The 26,982-nt window shown below is 48.5% G+C and overlaps 1 protein-coding gene across 4 annotated transcripts in view; it reads right to left on the minus strand.

Moving 5' to 3' along the window:
• ARID3B (AT-rich interaction domain 3B) overlaps window positions 1–26,982 on the minus strand; it is a 62,377-nt gene that overhangs the window by 4,402 nt on the left and 30,993 nt on the right. For all 4 annotated transcript variants that reach the window (XM_039469365.2, XM_039469364.2, XM_074392670.1 and 1 more), the window contains exons 3-7: window positions 22,216–22,287; window positions 21,932–22,004; window positions 2,337–2,520; window positions 952–1,223; window positions 571–825 (exon numbers count right to left, since the gene is read on the minus strand). In XM_039469365.2, the coding sequence (XP_039325299.1) occupies window positions 571–825; window positions 952–1,223; window positions 2,337–2,520; window positions 21,932–22,004; window positions 22,216–22,287 (856 nt within the window). The remainder of the gene's footprint in view (window positions 1–570; window positions 826–951; window positions 1,224–2,336; window positions 2,521–21,931; window positions 22,005–22,215; window positions 22,288–26,982) is intronic.

Below are 26,982 nucleotides of genomic sequence, written 5' to 3' on the forward strand. Positions count from 1 at the left end.
AAGAATGTGTGTGAATGGGAAAAGGGGCATGTGGTTTGGGGAAGAGAATGTGGGGCACTAGAGCAATGTGACGGGGAAGGGAAGGGATGTTAACTATGCTGCCAAACTTGTATTTCCTCCTTCCCCCCATATTTCTGAGGGTCACTGGCAGTCCCGCTGTCCAGCCCTGGACACCCTGGCCCCTCACTGAGCCTCAGGAACAAGGGGTGTCTTCCTCTCAGACCTGCTGATGGTGCCCCACTCTTGCCTCCATCCAGTGGGGTGCTGGGGTAAAGGCTGTGGGGAAACGCAGCAGCTCTCAGAAGGCCTCTGGCTCCTCCTCCATGAATAACTGCTCTCCCCTCTTACTAGAGAATAGGGTACTGCCTGAAGCAACATGTGGTCCCCTAGAAAACCACCTCAGCCTGGGGAACTGAGAGCTCAGTGCCTCTCTTCTGGGGGCCTGCAAGGCAGAATCCGGAGGGGCCTCTTCCAGGTCACCACCCCTGCCCCACCAGTCCCAGGAGGCATGAATGGGCTGTGGTTTGGCACTCAATAGGAAGGGAAGGACCTGTCCTGAGCCCGGCTCACCCCTGCCATTGATCCTGATTTTCATGGGGAGCTGCCGTGCCATGCTGAAAAAGTTGCGCTGGAAGGCCTGCTGCACCAGGCGCTGCTCCTCCTCGGACAGCCTTGACGCCTTCTTCTCAGCAGGCTCCCCTGACTCCAGCCGCTCCCGCAGCTGCTCCAGCGTGGCAGTCCGAGTACCAGCCTGCTGGCTTGCCAGGGTCACGGGCACAGCCAGGCGATTTGGCACAGGCACTGTTGTCACTGGGGCTCCATCACCTGCGAAGGAACTAGAGCTGGAGCAATCCACAACGGACCCTCTTGCCCAGAAACCCCACTCCTGAACACAGGGCAACTGGCGTCCCTTCCTCCCTTTCTTCTTTCTCCCCTGGGAGCCCTGCTGACCTTTCCTGAGAGTGGTTGCTGGGGATATCCGCGGGCCACTGGTATTGGTGCCACTGCTGGAGCCAAGCCCAAGGATGGGAAAGCGGATCTTGGGTGGGGAGAGGAGGGCAGGGGCCCCAGCAGCGGCAGCAGCAGGTGAGTAGCCGAAGAGGGAGGAGCTGTAGCTGGGCCGCCGGCCCTCCCTGCGGTTGCCGTCGATGGCGGCCTGGAGCTCGGCCGGGGAACTCAAGGCTTTCTTCTCACACTCATAGGCGTAGAGATACTTCATGTACCTGGAGGAAAGGAAGCAAGCAGGGAGAATAATCCAGAACAGCACCAGAGACCACCCAGTTGAGGTTGGTGGGTCTCTGGAAGCAGTCTCTGTTGGGCAGGGCTCTAGGGCAAGGATGGCAACCTTGGTGTACCTGGCAGAAAAGTCTGGGATGGCTGGATGCTCTGCCCAGCGTCCTCTAACTGCTACCCAACCCTAAACAGGCTCCACTCTGAAGCACCATTCACTAGGGGAAATAAATAACATCTCAGTTGATGTGTTCAAATTTATTTTGGTGCTTTTTTAGTGCACTGGGAAAAATTCGGGCCAGGTTTTACAAGGGCTTTCTGGCTCCTTGATCTTCTAACCATTCAGAGTGGAGCTGGTCAGACAGGAGCAATTCTTCCCTCTGTGCAGGGGACCTGTGCTGTCATTCTTTGTGTCTTAGGTCCCAAGAAGCAGTTCTCTCCCCAGGAACCTTGTCATTCTGGTTGTAGCTACAACATGTCACCGAACCGACGGGTCAGCTGTTCATTGCATACTCTTCACAGAACAACTTCCAGAGTGTTCCAGAAGAACAGACACCTCTTGGGCCCTCATCCTTCAGTGCTGCTCTTGGTTTCACTGCTTCCATCACCAGTGTCAGTAACTCAAATGCTGACAAAACCAGGTCACCAATCCAAAGGGGCCTTCCTGCCTGCCTTTCTCTGGGTCCTCTGCTGCTGGACCAGCTGAATGTTAGGTAAGAGGAGTCACCTGGGGTGGAGATGCTGTTTGGAAGACAATGACCTGGAAGGGACATGGGTCTCAGAGACAGAAGCCCGGGTCCGAATCTCAGCTCTACCACTTACTGGCTGGTATGGCCTTGGCCAAATTATTTAACCCTGGAGACTTCATTTCTGTAATGTGGAAAAAGGGGGCATACTTACTTTACAGGGTTGACTGTGAGTGGACGCTTGGTAAATGGCAGTTCTCATCTCTACTTGGTTTAGTGAAGGATTCATCTCAGAAAGCTCCCCACTGTTTTGGGAATCCTTGCTAACTATATAAAGGAATTTCCTTCCTTCCTCTCCTCTAGGTTACAACATCCCCTTTCTCCAGCCTCAGCTTCCTTCCCCAAGGCCCGGCCACTCACTGGGTCCTGAGGGTGAAGGCAGCGCTGGTGATGGATGTGGGCAGGTTCAGGCCTTTGGTGATCTCCCTCCAGATCTTCTTGTTGATGATCTCCACCAGGCCCCCCTTCTCGGTCACCAGCTTATACAGCATGTACAGGTCCAGGATCTGCTTGGCCATGATGGGGATTCGGTTGATGGGGGTCCCTGTGGTTGTCCAACGAGAGAAAGAGACAGCTGGATTACCATCAGACTGAGAAAAAAAGATTCCATGTGTGCCCACCTTTAGCTGAGCTGGAAACAATGCTCATGAATCTGTTTGGAAGTGTAATTTAACTCAAGCTCTGCGAGCCTGAACACTCGGACGAGCAGTGAGGACAGGTCCAGTGCACAGGCTGTGTGGCCTTTGAAAAAGCAGCCTCTCTGGTTCTGTTTTGCCATCTGTAAATAGGAGGGCCAGACTGGATGATTTCAAAGGCGCTTGTTTTTTAGTTTTGTGTGTGTGGTTTTTGTTTTTGTTTTGCTAGCAGTACAATTCCAGACTCTTTCTAGTGATCTGGCGACTTATCTCTGCAGCTTTCAGACTCCATTCAGTGGCAATGTCCCCTGGGAAGCCTTTCTCTGACTTCCTAGAAGGGGAGCCCTGCTTAGTCCCCCGCCTGGCAGCTCTCAGTGCTGCTTGGAAGAGTGTGCTCCTTTGCACACGCCTGCTTTTTCCTCTCCTGCTCAATGGAGAAACAGTTTCTTTCTCATGTGCCCCGCCATGTCAAAGAAGCTGCTGGACACACAGGTCTCCATGGGAATGAAAGCCACTCAACAATTCTCTCCCCACACCAATCACTCCACCCACTCTCTGGCCTCTGAAAGGGGGAGGGTCAGAGCAGCTTCCGCCCAATGGCCCCGAGGGGAAGTGAGAGGAGCCAGGGACTTGATTAGGAAACCTGGCACCGAGCAGGAAGGGCTACTAATGAGCACCAGGGGATGTGGTGAGGGCGGGGCCAGTCCTTTCACAGCCGGCTGGGATGCTCGTCAGGAGGCGTGATGGATGACTGTCATTTGGCAGCCTCGGGATTAATGATCTGGAGGTCAGAGGGGAGAATTCCACAGGGAAGGGTCACCGTCCGGGGCAGGGTATAAGACTTGTTGCCTTTTGATGGCAAACTCCTTTTACTGTACACAGGCTGCTGCTCCTGTCTTGCCCCCTCCCACTGTCCCTGTCTCGCTGAGGTCTCATGGAGCTGCCTGGTGGAACTGAGGCCAGCTTGAGCAGAGAAGAGCTGTTTGTTTCTGCTCCATCCGCCTTCTTTCCCTAAAGGCACGGCAGTCTTCTCCACTCTGAATGGCAGCCTCACCAACCTTTTACAGGATGGTTCAAGCCAGAGGATGAAAAGGAAGTACTATGAGCTGGACATGTGGTACTGCTACGGCAAGACCAGGCCTTCTCCTCTTCTTTTTTAAAGATAAGGCCTTGGGCTGGGCACAGTGGCTGACACCTGTAATCCCAGCACGTTGGGAGGCCAAGACAGGATCACGAGGTAAGAAGATTGAGATCATCCTGGCTAACACAGTGAAACTCCATCTCTAACAAAACTATAAAAAATTAGCCATGTATGGTGGCATGTGCCTCAAGTCCCAGCTACCTGGGAGGCTGAGGCAGGAGACCTGGGTGGAGGTTGCAGTGAGCCGAGATTATGCCACTGCACTTCAGCCTGGGTGACAGAGCAAGACTCCAACTCAAAAAAAAAAAAAAAAAGATAGGGTCTCACTCTGTTGCCTAGACTGGAGTGCAGTGGCACAATCATGGCTTATTGCAGTGTTAACCTTCCAGGCTCAAGCCATCCTCCCACTCAGCCTCCTGAGTAGCTGGGAAAACAGGTGCACACCACCACACTGATGGAATTTTAAAACATTTTCTGTAGACACAGCGTCTTCCTATGTTGCCCAGACTGGTCTCAGGCTCCTAAGCTCAAGCAATCCTCCTGCCTCAGCCTCTCGAAGCATGAAAATTACAGTGTGAGCCACAGCACCCAGCCTAGGCCTCTTTCCTAAGCGTGGGGAGGGAGTTCGTGATCTTGAAGACTTTTGTCTTGAACTGCTGTCCTTGGAGGGTCAAGGACAAAGGGGTAATGGAATTAGATCCAAAAATTCATAGGTAAAAAAACAGAGGATTACTGACATACTTCTGAGACACAGCTCATGTGCTGGCTGACTTCTCCCAGTGCTGTTCTGGACAGAAAACCTTCCTCCTACCAGAAAGACATTTTAAAGCCTCACGTGGTTGCCCAGCAGGACAGGGCTAACATCAACCTTCTTTCGGAGGCCTGTCTGCCCAAACACATCCATGGCCTTGCGTCCACACCTTCCAAGGCATTACCAGGAGTGTCTGAGAGGACCACTCCAAGGTCCTCTCACATAGGCCTCCTAAGCTCACATTTCCAGAAGCTCCTAGAGCGTCTTCACACATGTGGTCCATTTACTTCCGGGTCAGAATGTTTGTGCTGGGCTCATCTTCATTCCCCTAAACTAGCTTCCTTTCCCCACACCTCATTTTCCCCAGCAACACCACCACCCTTGGAGGTGAGGCAGGAACCTCGTCGTCAGCACTGGCTCCTCTCCTCTCCCTATCACACACCTTCAGGGTGTTAGAGGGCTTCATGATTCGTCCTTTGAGGTACTTCTCAAAGGCATCTTCCTTTTTTGGCCTGCAGTCACCATTCTGGTTCAGGCCCTCTCTGGCCCACAATTAGATGCCTGCAGTAGCCTCTTATCCGTACATTCAACTTGCACACTGCAGCCAATCTTAATTAAAATACTACTTTTACCATATTACCCACTTCCTTGTTTAAAAACCTACAAAAACTCTTAATGCTTACCTAGCCCATCTCACATGTCCAATTGCATAACCTAAGTTCCTCAACCCTCCTTTAAAAGATCACATATGAAGCATTCCTGGCATATCCCAATGACTCACTTGCACTCCAACTCGCTGGGCCTTCTCCCTATCACCCCGAAACCATGCTCTTTTCTGCCTTCACTCAAATCCTCCAGTGTCCTTCCACGTCCACTCCTTCCAGGAAGCATGTTCTAACTACCCCAGTTCAGGTGGATTTCTTCCCTCAGAATTTCTGTGGTACCCTGCAAGCTTAGCAAATCACCACTCTCTAATTGCTTCACATCTTTTCATCCAGTATCCCAGGAGAACTGTCAGCTCTATGAAGGTAGGGGTGGTCTTTCCTTTACCATGCCTACCACGCCTTATAGCATTTAATAACCTACCCAAAAATGTTTCTCAGAGTTGAAGCAACCAAATCCATGGAAATTCAACTGAGAATCTTTCTTTTTCTCAATTTTCTTTTTAGAGACAGGGTCTCACTGTGTCATCTAGCCTGCGGTGCAGTGGTGTGATCATAACTCACTGTAGTCTTGAACTCCCAGGCTCAAGTGATCCTCCCACCTCAACCTCCTGAGAAACTGGGACTACAGGGGCACACTGCCATGCATGGCTAATTTTTAAAGTTTTCTTTTGTAGAGACAGGGGTCTCACTATGTTGCCCAGGCTAGTCTCAAACTTCTGGTCTCAAGGAATCCTCCCACCACAGCCTCCTGAGTAGCACCCAGCTCTCAACTGGGAATCTTCTTTTTTTTTTTGAGACGAAGTCTCGCTCTGTTGCCCAGGCTGGAGTGCAGTGGCACGATCTCAGCTCCCATGTTGAAGCAATTCTCCTGCCTCACCCTCCCGAGTAGCTGAGACTACAGGCACGTACCACCACACCTGGCTAATTTTTGTATTTCTAGTAAAAACAGGGTTTCCCCATATTGCTGGTCTCAAACTCCTGACGTCAGGTAATTCACCTGCCTCAACCTCCCAAAGTGATGGGATTACAGGATGAGCCACCATGCCTGGTCTCAACTGGGAATCTTAAACACACTTCCTACATGCCTGTGATGTGCCTGCTGGGACCCTCACTGTTGAGGCCAAAGGAGAAAACAGGTGTCAAAGAGCAGGCAGCGGCCAGGTGTGTCACATGCATAGGACACAGGCGGCGAGTGCCACACCAGCACAGCAAGGCTTGCCCGGCTGAGGAGGTGTCATCCTACAGGTCACCTTGGACAGCCAGATACCACATGGCTTTGAAACTCCATCTGCAAACAGCTTTCAGAGTTTGCACTGTTCTCTTTCGATTCTCTTTAATGTTGGCAAATCTTCACCACTGGAGAATGCATTTTCCTTTTAGAAATGGTCATCTTTCATCTGGAGGCATGCCAGGCGAGGAGGACAAAGACTGGGCTGTTTACACGGTTCTTAATCAAAGATGAAGTGTGAGTATAAATCATGACAGAGTTTTTTCCTTTATCAAGAGAGTGTCTCACTCTGTTGCCCAGGCTTGAGTGCAATGGTATGATCATAGTTCAGGGTGGCCTCAAAATCCTGGGCTCCGGTGATCATCCCACCTCAGCCTCCCAAGTAGCTAGGAACACAGGTGCATACCACCTAGCCCATCCTAGCTAATTTATCTTATTTTGCTTTTTCTTTGTTTTTATTTTTTGAGACTGAGTCTTGCTCTTTTCCCCAGGCTGGAGTGGAGTGGCGTGAGCTTGGCTCAATGCAACCTCCATCTCCTGAGTTCGAGTGAGTCTCTGGTCTTGGCCTCCCGAGCAGCTGGGAGTAGACAGGTGCCACCACATCCGGCTAATTTTTTGTTTTTTGTTTTGGTAGAGATGGAGACATGTTAGAAAGGCTGGTCTCCAACTCCTGACCTCGTGATCTGCCCGCCTCGGCCTCCCAAAGTGCTGGGATTTCAGGCGTATTTTTATTTTTTGTAGAGATGTGGTCTTACTATGTTGCCCAGGCTGGTCTCAAACTCCTGGATTCAAGCACTCCTCCCACTTCCGCCTCCCAGAGTGTTGAACTGACAGTCGTGAGGCACTGCGCCTGGCTGAGATTTCCTTGTGTGGTTCAAAGTGCCTCTGAAAGCAACTCCCCAGAGAGGAATTACAAATTCATTTTGAGTAGTCATTGGATTAACTGCCTATTTGAGATGGCATCTTTGAAAGACAACATTGTTACAGATGTAGAAATTTCATTAAAAATTAGCCTCTTTCTAGTCACATACAACGTGACTGTATTAGAATGAGAACTGCTTGGGGCAAGGGGAACAACGGTAGACACAGAACCTGAGGAAACAAGGAAGGGTCACACGGTGTTCCAAGTCAAGGCTGTAACCTCACCAGTAAGTCACCTCTTCCCAGAGGGAAAAATGCACTCTTCTGGGAACTGTCATCACACTACGGAGAAACTGCAGGTGAGAGATGCCCTGGAAACCACGGTGGTGGCCCTGCGCCCTGCTGTGTGGCCCAGCCCCACCCAGGGCATACTTGGGAACCTGCTGTTTTCTTCACTCGGGTGGACTCTCCTCACGTGAGCGCCCGTGCCCTGATCGGGCACCCTGGTTCTGGAGATCAAGCTGATAAGATTGGGCACTTTCTTCTATTAAAGTAGTTCCCAGTGCAGGCGGACCCCTTGGTGCCATAAGAAACAGGGCAGAGGCTATGCTGAGGACTCTCTCTAGATGACGGTGGGGCTTTCTCCCATCATGTAATCCAGACACAAGTCTGCCATGGCTCTGATTCTTCTAACAGAGAGGCAGATACTGCAGGTTGGTCTGTCTCAGCAGTTTGCTTTGTGCTTAATAGACCTGGTAGCCATTTCTTTTGTCCAAAGTAGATTCTAACATGAAGAAGGCCTTTAAGCTAAGTTTACCAGCCTGAGCAAGAACCAACAGGTGATCAACGGACTCAGGCCTCAGTTTCCCCAAATGTGATGTGAGGAATTTAGATTAGATGCATTTTCAGTTCTAAAGCCTATGAAGAAAAATTAAAACAAAAATTCTGGGCCAGGTGCCGTGCCTCACACCTGTAATCCCAGCATTTTAGGAGGGCAAGGTGAGCAGATCACAAGGTCAGGAGATCGAGACCATCCTGGCCAATATGGTGAAACCCCATCTCTACTAAAAAATACAAAAAAAAAAAAAATAGCTGGTCATGGTGGTGCATCCCTGTAATCCCAGCTACTTGGGAGGCTGAGGCAGGAGAATTGCTTGAGCCAGGGAGGTGGAGGTCACAGTGAGCCATGATCGTGACATTGCACTCCAGCTTGGTGACAGAGCAAGACTCCATCTCAAAAAAAAAAAAAAATGCTGATATACCTTCAAAACAGCAATATATAAACAGATAAACAAACAAAAATTGGTAGTTGTGATTATTACCAAAGGAAGAATGACTTGGTTTTAGGAACCTGCCTCAATTACAGAACAATGTTGTCAAGTGGCCTTGATACAGATGGTCTGAGCTCTTCTCTCTGAGGGCCCCTGGCTTCAGACCAAATTTGTGAAGTTCATGTCTACGAGCAACAGCTCCTTTCCCAGCCTTTGTGGGAAGGAGCAAGGGATCTCTGGCCTGCTCTCTGCGCTGTTTTCTATCTTCCTCTAAGGAAGCTCTTCACCTGAGAGAGACAGGCCTTTGTCCACAAAAAATGCAAAAGCAACCCGCAGAGCACCAGGAAGGAGGCAAACACCCACTGGAGAGTTCTTTGTGGGTCACTGGTGTTGGCACTACAGGAGACCAAATCTCCACCGCCATCACGCCTCCCAGAAGGGGGTGAGCACCTGATGGGGAAGCCTGTGGACTGTCAGTCACTGCTATCAAAGCAGGAGCTGGGATTGAGGGTAATTAATCATGCTCTCTCTGACAGGAATCCGGGGCCTTATCTGCACCCCAAGAAGTGCCACTGGTCTCCAGTTCCCTCCTCAATAAAGGAGACTGACAGTTGCAACAAAGAGGCCCCTTATCAGATTTCAGCCAGGGAGCCTGCAGCCGGAGGGATGGATTTAAATGGCTTTTATGAGGGCCAAGGACCCAGTGAAGCCGGCGGGACTCCTGGGGTTTTAACCCTTGTTGTTGGGAATGCCGCTAGGCGCTGTCACTAGCAGGCCACAGCTGCGATCAGGAGCTTCCAGTGCAGATGTGGCCAAACAAAAAGCTACTCCCTGGTACTTTGTTTTCCTTCCTGCCACTCAGACAACCAAGATGTAACTGGGGGAAGGGGTGGGGGCAGAAAAAGAGATGGCCTCTTCTGGCTTTGGAGACAAAGATGAGAGATGGTAAGTGATGGAGGGAAAGCCACTTCCTCTCCACTGCAGAGAGTGGGCGGGTTCCAGGGAAGTCCAGAAGCAAACAGGGGCAGGGACCCTAGACACACTCACATGGCTGCCTTCCTGCCCACTGGGCAGGGGTGAGGGCTCAGGACCCAGGGTGTGGCCCTGCTAGGGACCCTCACTGCTTTTTCCTGGCCTTGAAAAAGATCATTAATCATTTCCATACCCTGACTGTCCAGAGCGATGAGCAGAGAGCCTAGAGGAGTTCAGGCTTGTGTTAAGCAGGGAATGTGCACAGGCAGCCAGGCTTCCTGATCATTCCTCTGCATCTTCATTCTTGCCCCGCTCTAGGCTTGCTCTCCAGAAACCAGCACAGAAATGACTGCTGATCTACCCCCATGACCTGTTCATATAGAACTATCACAACAGATACTGGCGACTACTGGAGGGGACAAGGGCTGATAAACTACCGATCAGGTACCATGCATACTACCTGGGCGACGAGATCAGTGGATACTGTGCACACTACCTGGGCGACGAGATCAATCATACCCCACACCTCAGTGCCATGCAATACAACCATGTAACAAACCTGCCCGTGTACTCCATAAACCTCCAATAAAAGTTGTAATCTAAAAAAGACAAGATCTCCTGCTGGGAAAGCAGGCAGCAGTGTCTGGCACTCTGCCGTGCGGTTTGTAGTTGGACTGTTGCACAAGACAGGGCAGAGGCAAGGATGTGCCAATACGCTAGTATGCATTGACAGGGATCGTTAAGCCTTTCACCTCAACTGCCCACGGACTGGGTCTAACTTATATGCAGTATGATGCATTAACCTTAACTATACAGCTCGCTAGATTTGTACTTCCACATACACCTCCGTAACTATCCCTCAGATCAATATAAAACTTTTTTTTTTTTTTTTTTTGAGACGGAGTTTCGCTCTTGTTACCCAGGCTGGAGTGCAATGGTGCGATCTCGGCTCACCGCAACCTCCGCCTCCTGGGTTCAGGCAATTCTCCTGCCTCAGCCTCCCAAGTAGCTGGTATTACAAGCACCTGCCACCACGCATGGCTAATTTTTGCATTTTTAGTGGAGACAGGGTTCACCATGTTGGCCAGACTGGTCTTGAACTCCTCATCTCAGGCGATCCACTGGCCTTGGCCTTCCAAAGTGCTGGGATTACAGGCGTGAGCCACCGTGCCTGGCCAAAATACAGAACATTTCCAGCACCCCTAGAAAACTCCCTCATGCTTCCTTCCAATCAGTATCCATCTCTCCACCCTACCCACTCTGGAGATAAAATGTTATTCTGACATATATTGTTTTGAACTTATATAAATAGAATCATATAGTACATATTCTGTGTCTGGCTTCTTTTGCTCAATATCAGGTCTGAGAGTCATCCCAGCTGTGTATAGCAGTAATTCATAACTTCCTTTTTTTTTTTTTTTTTAAAAGATGGGGTTTCACTATGTTGGTCAGGCTGGTCTTGAACTCCCGACCTCAGGTGATCCACCTGCCTTGGCCTCCAAAGTGCTTGGATTTCAGGTGTGAGCCACCACGCCCGGCCCTTGCTTTTTTTTTTTGAGATGGAATCTTACTCTGTCGCCCAGGCTGGAGTGCACTGGCATGATCTTGCCTCGCTGCAGCCTCCCAGGCTCAAGTGATCCTCTCACCTCAGCCTCCCGAGTAGCTGGGACTACAGGCAGGTGCCACCACATCAGGCTAAGTTTCTGAGGTTTTTTTTGGTAGAGATGGGGTTTCACCATGTTGCCCAGGCTGTTCTTGAACTTCTGAGCTCAAGCAATCCATCCACCTCACCCTCCCAAAATGCTGGGATTAAAGGTGTGACCCACTGCATCCGGATAGTTCATAACTTTCTACTGCTGTGTAGTACTCTGGTATGTGACTATGCTACATTTATTTATCCATTCTACTACTGATGGACATTGGAATTCTTTCCATTTTTGGCTATAATGAATGGAGCTGCTATGAATATGCTTGCCTGTATCTTTCAGTGAACACAAACACTCATTTCTGTTGGGAGTATACCCAGGAGCGGAACTGCTGGCTAACAAGGTCCAGGTATGTTTAGCTTTAGTGAATACTGCCAAACAGACTTCCAAAGCACCTGTATCCCTTTACGCTCCCAACTGCAATGCATGGGAGAGCTGGTTGTTCTACAACCTTGGAGGCTAATTTTAAACTCATTATCTTTTTTGATACTCCAGCTTGGACTAATCTCCTTAGGTGAAGTTCAACAGTAAATGCAACATTGTATTCTGCTATACCTAATAATAAGATTATGGCAGCTGGGCGCAGTGGCTCATGCCTGTAATCCCAGCACTCTGGGAGGATGAGGTGGGCGGATCACCTGAGGTCAGGAGTTGGAGACCAGCCTGGCCAACATGGTGAAACCCCGTTTCTACTGAAAATATAAAAATGGCAGGTACCTGTAATTCCAGCTACTTGGGAAGCTGAGGCAGGAGAATTGCTTGAACCTGGGAGGTGGAGGTTGCCGTGAGCCAAGATTGTGCCCCTGTACTCCAACCTGGGCAACAGAGCAAGATTCCGTCTCAAAAAAGAAAAAAAGGTCAGGCATGGTGGCTCATGCCTGTAATCTCAGCACTTTGGGAGGCCAAGGTGGGTGGATCACCTGAGGTCGGGAGTTCAAGAGCAGCCTGACCAACATGGAGAAATCCTGTCTTTACTAAAAATACAAAATTAGCTGGGCGTGGTGGCGCATGCCTGTAATCCCAGCTACTTGGGAAGCTGAGGCAGAAGGATCACTTGAAACCCAGGAGGCGGAGGTTGCAGTGAGCCAAGATCGTGCCACTGCACTCCAGCCTGGGCAACAGACCAATATTCCGTCTTAAAAAAAAAAAAAAGAAGAAAAGAAAAAGATGACAGCTATGACAACTGCATTCAGAGAAAGTGATCAATGAGTCAGAAGGCGGTGGACTGCGGGGTCGTCCCTGCTTTGCCTGCCACTGGGCAGAACTGGTTGGCAACTCCAGGAGAAGAGTGGAAGGCTGGCTGGGCTGGAGCACACCTCATGGGTCTTCTGGCCTGAACAGGGCATGGCTGTCTGAGCTTCCAGTACTGTCTGTACAAACAGGCCCTCAAAATCCAGCAGAACTTCCCCATGGTGTAGGCCGAACACTCACTGCAACCTTTCCCTAAAGCAACTCTTACATGATTTACTGACTACTGGCTCACTTTGCACAAAAGTGAGCACTCACAGAAGGCACAAAACTATCAAATAACTCAATTTTCCCATGTGTTACAAATACCAATGAAAGATTTTGAAGGGGAAGAGGGTGAATTTAATGACAAAAGCAGGCTATTCAAATTAATTGTGACTTTCAAAAACCAGACTCCCTTCCTATGATCGTGGATAACTGGGCATTTATAGAGTATTATAATGATTACTTAAAATGGGGAAAAAAAAACCAGCTTTCTTTTTTGAGATGGTGTCTCACTCTGTCGCCCAGGCTGGAATGCAGTGGTACAATCTCGGCTCACTGCAACCTCTGTCTCCCAGTTTCAAGTGCTTCTCCTGCCTCAGCCTCCCAAGTAGCTGGGACTACAGGTAACTGTCACCATGCCCGGCTAATTTTTAGTGGAGATGGGGTTTCACCATGTTAGCCAGGCTGGTCTCGAACTCCTGAGCTCAGGCAATCCGCCTGCCTCGGCTTCCCAAAGTGCTGGAATTACAGGCATGAGTCACTGCACCCAGCCAAAACAGTATATATATTTTTAACAGCAGCTGGGTGACCTAAAGAGAGAAAAAGATCTGGCCTCGGACAAAGGGCTGATCCAGACACTTAAAGCTTTGCATTTTAGACTTTCATTTGGGAATAAAGTTAGAAAATGAAGCCCCAAAGCCTATTTCATGTGAAAAAGACAATATATTTTCATCTACCAGGAAGGGTGTCTAGGGCACAGACCATTTACGGCAAGATACAAAGAATATACAAGAAATTGCGTCCACCAAAAGGCAAAGCAATATATGTCATGAACATTTCCTTGCCTGAGATGGATAGATAAGCACACAACAGAAGGAAAAACACTCAAATTGCACTTTGAAGCAGACCAAGCCCTTTTCCCACAGTAAATTCTTTGTATATACACATCAAAAACAGATCCAACAATCCATTTGGGAAAACCAAGGTCAGTTTGCAGCCTTGAACAGAACTGATGGGGGCGGGAGGGCAGCTCTGCAAGTGAGGTCTTGACAAAACTTGTCTTCCACGTGACCAAGCAGTTCTTTAGCCTGGTGTGCCCAGATGCGGCTGGGGGCAGGAAAAGAGAGCCTTGCCTGTGGGCATTCTGGGTGCCTCCTGTGTCCCCCACCCCTTTCCCCAACCTGCCTGGACAGACGGCGGCCTCTGTGCCACTGGGTTGTCACATCTACCCTTCCCTGTTTCTCTCAGAAACAGGCCTGACCCTGAGATGAAGGCCCAAATTGCCCGTCAGGTTCTACCCTGTGCTCATCAGCTAGATTCTTAGAAGTGCTACCGGACGGTGCCCTGTGGAGGCAGGCCAGCGCTCTCTGGGGGGTGGTGAATGCTGCAGGAGACACAAGGCTTCCTGCTGCCCCAAAGGGGGGTGATGGCGTTGCTGGTGCTAAAAACAAGTTTCTCAAAGATCAGGCAGGAGAAGCAAAGCACACATGCCTGGAGTTGGGAGACTGCATGCTAAGTCTGCCCTGCGGCCTTAGCTGAGTCACTGAACCTGGGGGCTGCTTCTTGAGGGTTACAGGTGATAACCTTTGCTCTCTCTACCCCACAGCGCTGGAGCTGAGGGGAGCAGCAGAACAGATAATGGGTTGAAAGGGTTCTGTAACGTGCATAGCATAGAAAGAATACAAATAACAGTAAAATTGCCATCGCCATCACCATCACCATCACCATCACCATCATCACCATCATCATCATCCTGACTCTTTGATGAGACCACACTTCTGTTTCACCTCCTAGGGAACAAGAGAACAAGCTTTTCTTCCTCACTGATGAAGGAAAAATGAAATTGTTTACAATACAGCCTTTGCTTATTAGAAATTAGTCCTTCTCCTTGGGCACTGAAAGACTAAATGGAAAATCTATGAGGGAATGGTATTTCAGAAACCACCCACAGGGAATTAAATTAGCCAATTTTATTTAGAACTGTTTGGCTTTATTTTTGTCAAAGAAATGTGTGTATTGCTTTTTTTTCTGACAGTCTCACTTTGTTGCTCAGGCTGTGGTGTGATCTGAGCTCACTGCAACCTCTACCTCCCAGATTCAAGCGATTGTCCTGCCTCAGCCTCCCGAGTAGCTGGGATTACAGGCATGTGTCGCCATGCTTGGCTAATTCATATATTTTTAGTAGAGATGGGGATTTCACCATGGTAGCCAGGCTGGTTTCAAACCCCCGGCCTTAAGTGATCCACCTGCCTTGGCCTCCCAGAGCGCCGGGTTTACAGGCAAGGGCCACTGCATCCGGCCAAAACGTGTATATTTTTTGCACACGGCAAAAGGTGAGCCAAAAGGGGCATCCAAGTTCTAAAACCTAACCAATCTTTTCTAGAGAAATATTCTAGCGAGGTTGGGGGTGCGGTAGCAATCAAGGGTAACTTGCTTAATTGAATTTGGCTTCAGTCAGCAAAAGAGGAAATACATTACACAGCAAGGACAGGAGAGAAGCATTTGGTCTTGGAAATTCTTGGTTTCACACAATTACTTTGACAGAAAACTGCTAAAGGGACTTTTCTTCTGTTGTTTTTTGTTCAAGGGTAGCTCAATAGACACAATCATGGACACACAATACAGACAATAGAAACTTCCTAGAACCCAATCTTCAGGCAAAAGAAAAAAAAAGAAACTTCCAAGATGAGTCTAATTGAACCCTCTCATTCTATCAATAAGGAAACTGGCCGCCAGAGTGGGGAGGATGTGCTCAAGATCAGGAGAACGAAGACTGTTAGCCCTAGCTTTGCACTGTCCGTCCAGACCTCCTTCCACCTCCCCAGGGCACTGCCTCCTCCCACTCCACTCTTCTGAGGCTCCTTTATGGGCAGATTGATCTGCTGCTCAGGGAGCGGGTCGCCAGGGTACAAGTCATCCCGGTCTCGTCTAGAAACCAAGGTGCTGAGGGCTGAAAAGCCCATCTGTTGCAGTCAATTCACCCAAACACGTTAACAAGCGAGAGACACAGCACAAAGCAGCAGTTACGGCCTGTCCCTGTCTCCCACTGGACAGCCGTTTTATCACCTGCAGCTGTGGTCATTCGGGGCGGCCTGCTGTGTGCTGCCTCCTTCAGAGCCGTCTGCTTCCTCTGCGGGCAGAGCCTGCTGTGTCAAAGCTGCGGGCCCCACTCACAGCCCAGTTGGGTGTCTCCAGGCCTTTCAAACTCAGGCTATTTTCTTTCTTTCTCTTTCTCTCTTTCTTTCTGAAACAGGTTCTCACTCTGTTGCTGAGGCTGGAGTGCGGCGGCACAAGCTCAGCTCACTGCCACCTTGACCTTCCAAGCTCAAGTGATCCTCCCACCTCAGCCTCCAAAGCAGCTGAGACTACAGGCGAATGCCACCACACCCAGCTGATTAAAAACAATTTTTTTTTTTTTTAGAGACAGGGTCTTAATATGTTGCCCAGACTAACTGAGGATATTTTCAGTGACTCCTATGAAATCTATCGCTTATCCTTCATATTAGCTACGGAGACCAAGTCCCTGACCTGCTGCCAAGGTCTATGAGGCTCTTCCTTGGTTCCAGCTAACAAGATCTGCCTCCCGTGCACCCAGACACTCCATGAGTGATAAGTAAGTCACAAACGTCTAGGGGCCTTTGGTCTCACCATTTTTTTAAGAACAAAGACAGCTGGGCGCAGTGGCTCACACCTGCAATCCTAGCACTTTGGGGGGCCAAGGTGGGCTGATTACCTGAAGTCAGAAGTTCAAGATCAGCCTGGGCGACAGGGTGAAACCCTGTCTCTACTAAAAATATAAAAAAAAAAGGCCGGGTGCAGTGGCATACGCCTGTAATCCCAGCTACTCAGGAGGCTGAGGCAGGAGAATTGCTTGAACCTGGGAGGCAGAGGTTGTGGTGAGCCCAGATCATGCCACTGCACTCCAGCTTGGGCTGTGGAGTGAGACTTCATCTCAAAAAAAAAAACAACAAAGATCAGGTGCAGTAGCTTATGCCAGAATTCCAGCACTTTGGGAATCCGAGGCAGGCGGATCACTCGAGGCCAGGAGTTTGAGGCCAGCCTGGCCAACATGGTGTAACTGTTGTCTTTACTAAAAAATATAAAAATTAGCTGGCGTGGTGGCACACTCCTGTAATCGCAGCTACTGGGGAGGCTGAGGCATGAGAATCCGGGAGGCGGAGGTTGCGGTAAGCTGAGATCGACCACTGAACTCCAGCCTGGGCCTGTCTCAAAAAAGGGAACAAAGACAGCAAGCCGCACATGATTAAAAGTGTAAACTGAGGCCGGGTTTGGTGTGGTGGCTCATACCTGTAATCCCAACACTTTGGGAGGCCAAGGCAGTTGGATCACTTGAGCCCAGGAGTTCGATACCAGCTTGGGCAACATAAGGGCCTTGTTGCCACAAAAATAAATAAAATAAAATAAAATAAAATAATTAAAATAAAAGTGCCATCTACTCCCACCTCTCTTTCAAAATTTTCTTCTTTTTTTTTTTTGAGATGGAGTTTTGCTCTTGTAGCCCAGGCTGTAGTGCAATGATGCAATCTCAGCTCACTGTAACCTCCACCTCCTGGGTTCAAGCAATTCTCCTGCCTCAGCCTCCAGAGTAGCTGAGATTACATCTTTTTTTTTTTTTTTTTTTTTTTTTTTTTATAATACAGACAGGGTCTTGCTATGTTGCCCTGGCTGATCTCAAACTCCTGGCCTCAAGTGAGCCTCCCACCTTGGCCCCCTAAAGTGCTGGGATTATAGGTATGAGCCACCATGTCCCACCCTCCCAACCCTCCTGAACCACCACTCTAGTTCAGACTACCAGACAAGGGTTTTCCAGGAAGGAGATCGCTGGGAAATTAGATAACAGCCTCTACATTATCTTCCTGTCTCAGTCTCTCCTCTCTAGCCCAATGACACATTGCCACAGCAAGTTTCCTGAACGCCAATGTTCTGCCTTCAATAATTTAGCTAAAGCTATAGCTATAGACTGAAGTGCTAACTTTTTGGCCAAACATGGCCCTTCAGAGTCTGGTGCCAGCTGACCCATTCAGACGGCCCCTGGCTCTGGGCTACCAACAAGGGTTCTTCCAGCTATGGCAGGGCCACAGGTCGCAGCATTTTTTCCTCCACCTACATGGTTGGGTCTGACCCACTGGAGCCACAGCTCCTCTCGGAGGCTTGCTCTGCACCCCAGCCTAGGGTGGGGTCCCAGCACCCGCTCCCTCAGCACTCAGTCACAGGACACAATGCCACCTGACATGGCTTGCTCTCATGTACCTGACTGGAGGCAAGATGATTTCCATAAAAAGTTTTTTTTTTTTTTCCTTTTTTCTTTTTGAGACATGGTTTCACTTTGTCCCCCAGGCTGGAGGGCAGTGGTGCAATTTTGGCTCATGGCAGCCTCCAACTCCCCGGCTTGAGCAATTCGTCCACCTCAGCCTCCCAGTACCTGGGACTACAGGCATGCACCACTACGCCTGGCTAATTTTGCTTTTACTTTTTGTAGAGACAAGGTCTCACTATGTTGCCCAGGCTGATCTTGAACTCCTGGATTTAACTGATCCTCCTGCCTCAGCCTCCCACAGTGGTGGGATTACAGGAGTGAGCCACCGCACTCAGCTAAGTTTTTCTTGCAGAGGAAACTTCACATTTTTATAATCTTTCCCATCTTTTCATTCCAGAGGATCCCAACAGGGGACAATTTTGCCCTCCAAGGGACATTTACGACATCTAGAGACATTTTCGGTTGTTATGACTGGGTGGCTGCTATTGGTATCCAGGGGACAGAGGCCATGGATACTGCTAAACATCCTACAGTGACCAGGTGCGGTAGTTCACACCTGTAATTCCAGCACTTTGGGAAGCCGAGGTGGGAGGTCAGGAGTTGAGGTCAGGGGTTGAATACCAGCCTGGGCAATATAGTGAGACTCCATTTCTACAAAACAAAAAAGTTAGCCAGGCATGGTGGCTAACTTTACTCAGGAGGCTGAAGCAGGAGAATGGCTTCAGCTCAGCACTTCGAGGCTGCAGTGAGCTATGATCACACCATCACACTCCAGGTGAGACAACAGAGTGAGACCTTGTCTCAAAAATAAAAATAAAATCCTGCAGTGCACGGGACAGTCTCCACAACAAAGGACTATCCATCCCAAAAGTCAACAGTGCTGAGGCTTAGAAACCTTTTATTAAAGTAACAAGTAGCAGACAGAATAGAGCAGTTTCCCTTCTCTTGGTAATGCCAGCAAACAGTGAAATACCTGACGTAAGTGCTGAAGACAGGACAAAGATTTACTTAGGGCCTGAAGAACCGTCAAGTGACATTATCAAAGGGAGTCACTCACTCCTACTTTGGGTTCACCCGGTAATATACTAGATGGCAATCTGGCAGTCTCAGTTGCCGCAGAACGGCAGGATGTGCAGCAAAGACTGTTCTCTGCTGCTGACTCTCAATTACGGGGCAGCTGGCTGAAGGACACAGATGCACCCAAACCTCAAGGCAGCTTGACTACCCTGCATGTGGCAAGCTGAGCCAGGAAAACCAGTAAGACTGCTCACATAGCAAACACGTCCTGAGCACCTTCCTGCCTGGACCTGTGCTGGCACTGGGGACATGAAAGAATGACAAAGTGGCCCTCTTTGAGATGCTCCCAGTCTAGTGGGGACATAGAGTAGGAAATAATCATTGATCTTTGCAATTGGCTTGGCTGATCTAACTTCCATTTTCCTTTAAAAATCCTTCAGGGAAGGGAGAAAAACAATAAAGTAGAAAATAAAGCGGTGGAGCTCTACTGCTGATTAAAATCTATATTGCTATGGCAGCCCCTCTGAGACAGGATCAGCTCCTGGGTTTGCACCAGCTGGGCTTGTGGAGCTTGTAAATAATTAAAAGGTAATTGGAAGGGGAGACCAAAGTATTAAGTGGATTTCTCTCTCTCAGGGCAAACAGGGAGGCTCATTGCAGCAAGTTACATTATCTTTCAGGATTATATGTATACATATATATATATATATATTTTTGTTTGTTTGTTTTTGTTGTTTTTTGTTTTTTTGTTTTTTTGTTTTTTGAGACGGAGTTTCGCTCTTGTTACCCAGGCTGGAGTGCAATGGCGCGATCTCCGCTCACTGCAACCTCCGCCTGCTGGGTTCAGGCAATTCTCCTGCCTCAGCCTCCTAAGTAGCTGGGATTATAGGCACATGCCACCATGCCCAGCTAATTTTTTGTATCTTTAGTAGAGACGGGGTTTCACCATGTTGACGAGGATGATCTCGATCTCTTGACCTCGTGATCCACCCGCCTCGGCCTCCCAAAGTGCTGGGATTACAGGCTTGAGCCACCGCGCCCGGCATTACATATATATTTTTGAAATGAAATCTCACTCTGCTGCTAGGCTGGAGTGCAGTGGCGCAATCACTGCAACATCCACCTCCCAGGTTCAAGCGATTCTCCTGTCTCAGCCTCTCCAGTAGCTGGGACTATAGGCACACGGCACCACGCCCAGCTAATTTTCATATTTTTAGTAAAGACAGGGTTTCACCATGTTGGCCGGGATGGTCTCGATCTCTTGACCTTGTGATCCACCAGGCTCAGCCTCCCAAAGTGCTGGGATTATAGGTGTGAGCCACTGAGCCTGGCCTCAAGAACATATTCTTGTTTTTTTTTTTACTGACACATGCAGTTCCAGGTAACAGTTGGAGGAGTTAAACTAATTAGGGCTGCTCAGACTGCTTTGATGGGCTTAGAGCTTGGGGAAAATAAAGATTCAACACTTTCAATTGCCTTTTTAAGCAAAACAGCAGTAACAGACATGCTACCAAGAAGGACTAAAGCTTCCAAAGGTAAAGGAGTGGGAGGGAGGAGGGAAATAGACAGATAGACAGACAGACAGACAGACAGACAGACAGGAGTTAATTTAGGATATTTAGCTGCTGGGGGCTGCCATTACAGCTTGGCCCAGGATAAAGAGGAAGATTTCATTCTTAGGTCTCAATAAAGTTGTTGACATGGGCACCAAGGGATGCATGATCAGATAAAACAGGATCCTGGGAAGAGGCTACTGGGAGTAGCTCTGTCCTATGGTTTTGTCCTGAGGGTGATGAAGGTGGAGATGGCTCTTGGGGATGTGCGGGGAGTGAGGAGAGAAGAAAAGAGAATTGAAAGGGTGCATTATAAAGCAGATGCCAGCTGGGCGCAGTGGCTCATGTCTGTAATCCCAGCACTTTGGGAGGCAAAGGCAGGTGGATCACTTGAGGTCAAGAGTTTGAGACCAGATTGGCCAACATGGTGAAACCCCGTCCCTATGGAAAAAAAAAAAAAAAAAATCAGCCAATGTGGTGGTGTGTGCCTGTAGTCCCAGCTACTCAGGAGGCTGAGGCACGAGAATCGTTTGAACCTGGAAGGTGGAGCCTGCTTAGATCACACCACGGCACTCCAGCCTGGACAACAAAGTGAGACTCCATCTCAAAAAGAAAAAAGGCCAGGTGCGGTGGCTCACACCCATAATCCCAGCACTTTGGGAGGCCGAGGTGGGCAGGAGTTCGAGATAAGCCTGAACAATATGATGAAACCCTAACTCTACTAGAAATACAAAAATTAGCCGGGTGTAGTGGCATGCGCCTGTAGTCCCAGCTACTAGGGAGGCTGAGACAGGAGATTCGCTTGAACCCAGGAGGTTGCAGTGAGCCGAAATCGTACCACTGTACTCCAGCCTGGGCAACAAGAGTGAAACTCCATCCCCCTACTCCCCCGCAAAAAAAGCAGATGCCTATGTACCTTACTGTTCAACTGCAGGAATGTTCTAACCAAGCCAGCAGATGCAAACATCGAAAACCAATGGGTAAGAAGAAAGAGTTGGCCTTTCCTTTCCAAAATATCTGGAGGGGCCTCTATTCTTTCACTTACCTTTCTCGGTCTCTATGAGACTAGATATGCCAATAAGAAGCCCCACATGATAGATTAAGTGAAGTCCAGGGTAGCTATAAGGTTTAAAAAAGGCATATTTGAATGTGAAGTGACTCCAGAGACCAGTTAATTGGAAGAAGAGACACAAAATGAGGCAGGGCCCAATGTGGAAGACCATTCCATCTACTTTGTGCCAAGGCCGCCTCTGTCCTTCAATCTGGCTATCAGTTATTTGGCTAAATGCAGAACCTACTGGCAGTAAACGCCTCTTGTCCTCCTGAATATGGATGACTGGGCCAGGATGTCTAACAGTGACTAGCACACAGCAGGCACTCAATCAGTATTCCCTGAATTGGAATGATGAATAGATGCACACTCACCCCTCTTCTGCATAAAGACGAAAAGGTCATCCAGGAACTCTTTCCTTTCAGGATCACCGTCCAGTTCATACAGCTGCAATGCCAATCCCCGAAGAAAAACACACAATGAAAAATTCCATCTTGCTGAAGTCTTACACCAGATACACTAAGACCATATGAATCACTACAAACGCAACTCACTGGCTACTTCTGTCCTTATTTCTTGGGGATCAGCTATGATAAGCCAGTTCTGCTTATTATATAAGAACCGCCCCTAGCTATATCACGAAGGAAATATTACAGACCTTGGCAAAATCTCGAGAGATCTCTCTTCCCCGGCCTCCATCTGCATCATCACTCCAGGCCAAACCACCATTCTAAAAGGGAACAAAACAAAGTTGAGAGGGGCCAAGGAAGAGAAAGAGTTAGGATAGAGGGCAAGGTAATCATTTAGGGCAAAGATGAAGATGCTTGGCAATTGTGCTATCCTCACTCACATTTATAAGACAACTCAGAAGACTAATTCTGCCACCCTTCCAGGGGTGACATCTTTTTTTTTTTTTTTTTTTTTTTTTAACTTTTGACTTGGTTCCAAAATAAGAGGGCATTGGGTGGAAGAATCATCTTCGTTTGTTGGAGAACAGTGGGTGTCATTTATACTTGACAATCCTGGAAGAGGAAGACACAAAGGCCCACGTTGCTTAGAATGGGCTCATTCCCAGATGGTCCCCAGAAGCTACCACTCTTGAGATGTGCCACTTTCCTGCAGACTAAGACACCTAGCCTCGTTTCCTACACAACACCCTAAGTGATAAGGGTCAAAGTGAGCAGGACACATACATTCTGAAGTCCTGGTCTCTCAGCCAAGCCTCACCATTCAAAACCCTAAGCCACATGGCAAGAACTCATGGTGATACGAGGGCCGCCACGGCTTGAGATTGTTCCCAAGTATAGACTCTGCCCACTAGGGCCAGAGTTCATTTTTATTAGAGAAATAATGAAAACCTAAGCCTAATCTAATTGATTGGGTTGATGCAACACCATTCAACTAGGTAGGAAGGGATGGGAAATATTCCTTCAACTTGCTTCCTACCTTTATTCAGTCCAGTAACTCTTATGCCTCAAATCAGGGATCCCTTCTGTGGGAAGCCTTCCCTTCAACCAAGGCTACACTAAGTACTCTAGAAGCAATCTCTGTTCATTTCTAGCTTAGACTTTAACATATTACTTGCGAAGTGTCTGTCATTCCCACCATATGATAAGCTCCTTGAGAGCAAAGGTGTCTTATTCTTCTTTGTCCTCAGGCACATAGCACATTGCCTGGCACACCAACTAAGCACCTCTTCAAAAAATATACACATATCTTATGGGGGATCAAAACGTCTGTGCTAGTGAGGGTATGAACTCTCACAGTATAACTCTGTTGTTCACCCGGGAGTTCACTCGCTGGTCAGTGGAGGTCCCAGTGGCCTGTGCACACTGAACCTGTCATATTCATTTCTCCCCCAGGACCACAGGCACATGTGCATCATGCCACCCAGCTGGCTGAGGTACGTATGTGGTGAGAAAAGGATGTGTGGGGCTAGGAGCAGTGGTTTCTTGGGAGAACATTTTTTGGAGTCTTCTTCTAAAACCATGTCAATGAAATAAAAGCCTGGTTGAATTCCATTCTCTTCCATCTCCCCCTTTAATAAAGCTCGTCTGAAAGCAGGAGGCATTATGCAGTCATATTTTGGGGCCATACTTTGTTTCTCGTATTCAAAGTGGTCCTGAGATGCAAACCCACTTTCTGATAGCAGCAATGTGGCAAACAGCGACGTAAGTATAACCAAGAAGTGACACTCTGTCAGTTGAAATGAAACAGGCTACACCAAACTGTTCCTGCTTATCTAGTAAAAGCTGTGTGTACGGAAGTGCTCGGTAAATGCTATCTGACTGTGCACTCCTCTCTCCCAAGGCACACATTGTTGGATCCCTTCCTACAGCACCTTCAGCCCAGGGGAGCCAATAACCAAGCGGGAGGAACATTGTTTAAAAAGGAAAAAAAAAAAGCTAAAGCTCATCTCACATTGTAATTACAGTCACCAGAAATCTGGTGTCATCTGGTAGCAACTAGCACAATGAATAATCAAGATGAATTATCCTTGTCAGGTCAGCAAAACCAGACAGAGTTACATTCCCCCTTTCAAAGGATGCAGTAGGTTGCCCTAATGCCCAGTGATTTTGTTTGAGCCAGTAATTCCTGCTGGAAAGTCAATTATCCCGGGAGCCTCTATCGGCTAAAAGACATTTAATGGGGGATCATTGCCGCTTCTGTTATGTCAGCTGTTTACTATGGCAGCTCAATTCCCAACTCTCTGGCCAGAGCTCTGAAGCTGATCTTGTTCACAGAAGGATTCTTTCTCTATCAGTCACCAAGAGAAATGAAAACACCATTTTCTTTTTTTGCTAATTATAGTAACTTCCAAGCACTCTGAACGCTCACTCAAAAACTATTTAACACTCAGTTAGGTGAAAGCATGGAATCCACAACCTAAAAAGTCAGACTGGGCTTTCCACAGCAGGAGAGCAGTGTGAAAACAAGCAAGCTAGTGTGACCACTATGTGACTATGTGTGAAAATAAACACCCAAGTGTGAGCACTCAGCTCCAGGCATGGAGAATGCCTTGGCAGGATGGGGGCTGGGGCCGGTAGGGTCCTCTTGGCTTCTCCAGCTGTGTCCAACCTGTAAGAGAATCCGGGCAGTGGGATGCTGAGGCCTTGCACAGAGCCCACTAAGTGTGACCCACTTAGCTTGAAATGCCTCCAGCTTGGTGACCACAGAGGTCAGGAAGACTTGCCGGAGCAGGAAAACAATGAGACCTAACTCTCTGAGTAATCCCACGGTTGGACCCATTCCACAGATAGGAAATGTCAGTTACTCCATTTAAAGAAAATTTGGGGAAAATAGTTGCCCAGAGAGGAGGTATTTTCGTTTGTCCAGCTCCAACGCAAGGATGGTCCATTCAGCTGAGGCTGATGGAGAAAAGTTTATTACATTCTTTGTCTTACGGCAGTTAAACTTTGATCCCGCTTCACAGGATTTTCTGGCTGAGGTGAGAATAATTCCTAAGCCCTGCCCGCCTTTCAAAATCTAGCAGAGCCTCCTGCCTCTGCCCACCAGGCAGATTCAATGTCTTTCTCCTCTGGGCTCTATCACCTGGGTTCAGTTAGTTACTTGTCTGGGCATCTCCGGCCCTGATCACATGGAATGCACTGACTGGCTGGGCATGGTGGCTCTTGCCTGTAATTCCGGCACTTTAAGACCAACCTGGGCAACATAGAGAGACCTTCTTTTTTTTTTTTTTTTTTTTTTTGAGACAGAGTCTTCCTCTATTGCCTAGGCTGGAGTGCAGTGGCATGATCTTGGCTCACTGCAACCTCTGCCTCCCAGATTCAGGGGATTCTCCTGCCTCCGCCTCCCAAGTAGCTGGGACTACAGGTACATGCCACTACACCCGACTAAGTTTTGTATTTTTGGTAGAGACAGGGTTTGGCCATGTTGGCCAGGCTGATCAGGGAGACTCCATCTCTGCAAAAAAAAGAGGAAGCACCAACACATCTGCTAAAAGACAGAGATGGGCTCCCCTGTGGGACCTCCAACCCCACAGCTCCTCTGTCTTTCCTTCCCCCTTTCACGGGGTGGGTTACAGGCTTAACCAGTGCTTGGTTCTTTTTTTTTTTTTTTTTTTTTTGAGACGGAATTTTGCTCTTATTACCCAGGCTGGAGTGCAATGGTGCAATCTCGGCTCACCGCAACCTCCGCCTCCTGGGTTCAGGCAATTCTCCTGCCTCAGCCTCCCGAGTAGCTGGGATTACAGGCACGCGCCACCATGCCCAGCTAAGTTTTTGTATTTTTTAGTAGAGACGGGGTTTCACTGTGTTGACCAGGATGGTCTCGATCTCTTGCCCTCGTGATCCACCCACCTCGGCCTCCCAAAGTGCTGGGATTACAGGCTTGAGCCACTGCGCCCGGCCGCTTTTCTTGGTTCTTAACTCTGACCAACTGCGGTAAAACATGGCTCACTTACGCAATTCAAGTTTGTGTGCTGGAGGTTTCTTGAACTATCAATAGGGTATGGGTGTGACTACTAGAAAATTATCAGCCCAGAAATAATTTTTTCTTGGATGCTGACTGTGGCTGAGACTGTAATGGTGGAAGAAAGCAGGGAACAGCAGAGGCAGATGGAGTGTGAGGAAAACACACCCAAAAAGAGGACAGCTCAGCATCTTAGGGATCAAGTGAGTCCGATGAAGAAAGCATTTCAGTTGAAGGTTTGCTGCGTGCAAGTTAACCTGCCCAGGGAACAGGCTTTGTTACTTCACTGGCAGCAGGCAGCAGTATTAAATAGCCCTGAAACGTGTGTGGGAAGTCAACAGTAGCCAGAGCGGCCACTTACTGCCATTTACAGCCTTCTCAGCCTCTCCTACTTGAGAAGTGTCTTTTAACATCTTTGATCTCACCAGGAGCTCACAGGAAACTGATAGTTTGCTCCCAAATACACACCCAAGACTAGCTTTGGCTACTATACCCACATTTAGCTAATTTTCCCCAGGAAAAGAAGGTTGGGGGAAAGAGAAAAGGTAGCAGGAAGCTAGTGTTTGTGTGCTTTCTGCATAGCAAGGATTGGACAAGGAGCCTTACAAGCATTTCCTCATTTCATTCTATAATGTAGAGGTGGTTATTTTAGAATTGGGAAAACAATGGCTCAAAGAGCTCAAACAACCTGCTCAGGGTCTCAGAGTTTCTTAGTGACAGTGCCAGGATGTAAACCCAGGTCTGTCTAGTTCTCTCTGTTATACTATGCTGACGTGTGGTTTCAAAGAATAACACTAAGTGTTCTGGGTTGGAAAACCAGGAAGGGAGAAAGGAAGAAAAAGAAGTGAGAATAAAATCCTCTGTCCATAGAAGCCTGAAATGCTCAAGTCATGGTGCTGGGCAGCTCCTATCAATGGGAGATTCTTTTCATCCTTGCTTTATCTCATGGCCGTATCTGGGCACTTTAGCCAAATGAAAACCAGCCCTCACATAA

Source organism: Saimiri boliviensis, chromosome 2 (genome assembly GCF_048565385.1).
Source record: "Saimiri boliviensis isolate mSaiBol1 chromosome 2, mSaiBol1.pri, whole genome shotgun sequence".
In the NCBI taxonomy this organism is placed as follows: domain Eukaryota; kingdom Metazoa; phylum Chordata; class Mammalia; order Primates; family Cebidae; genus Saimiri; species Saimiri boliviensis.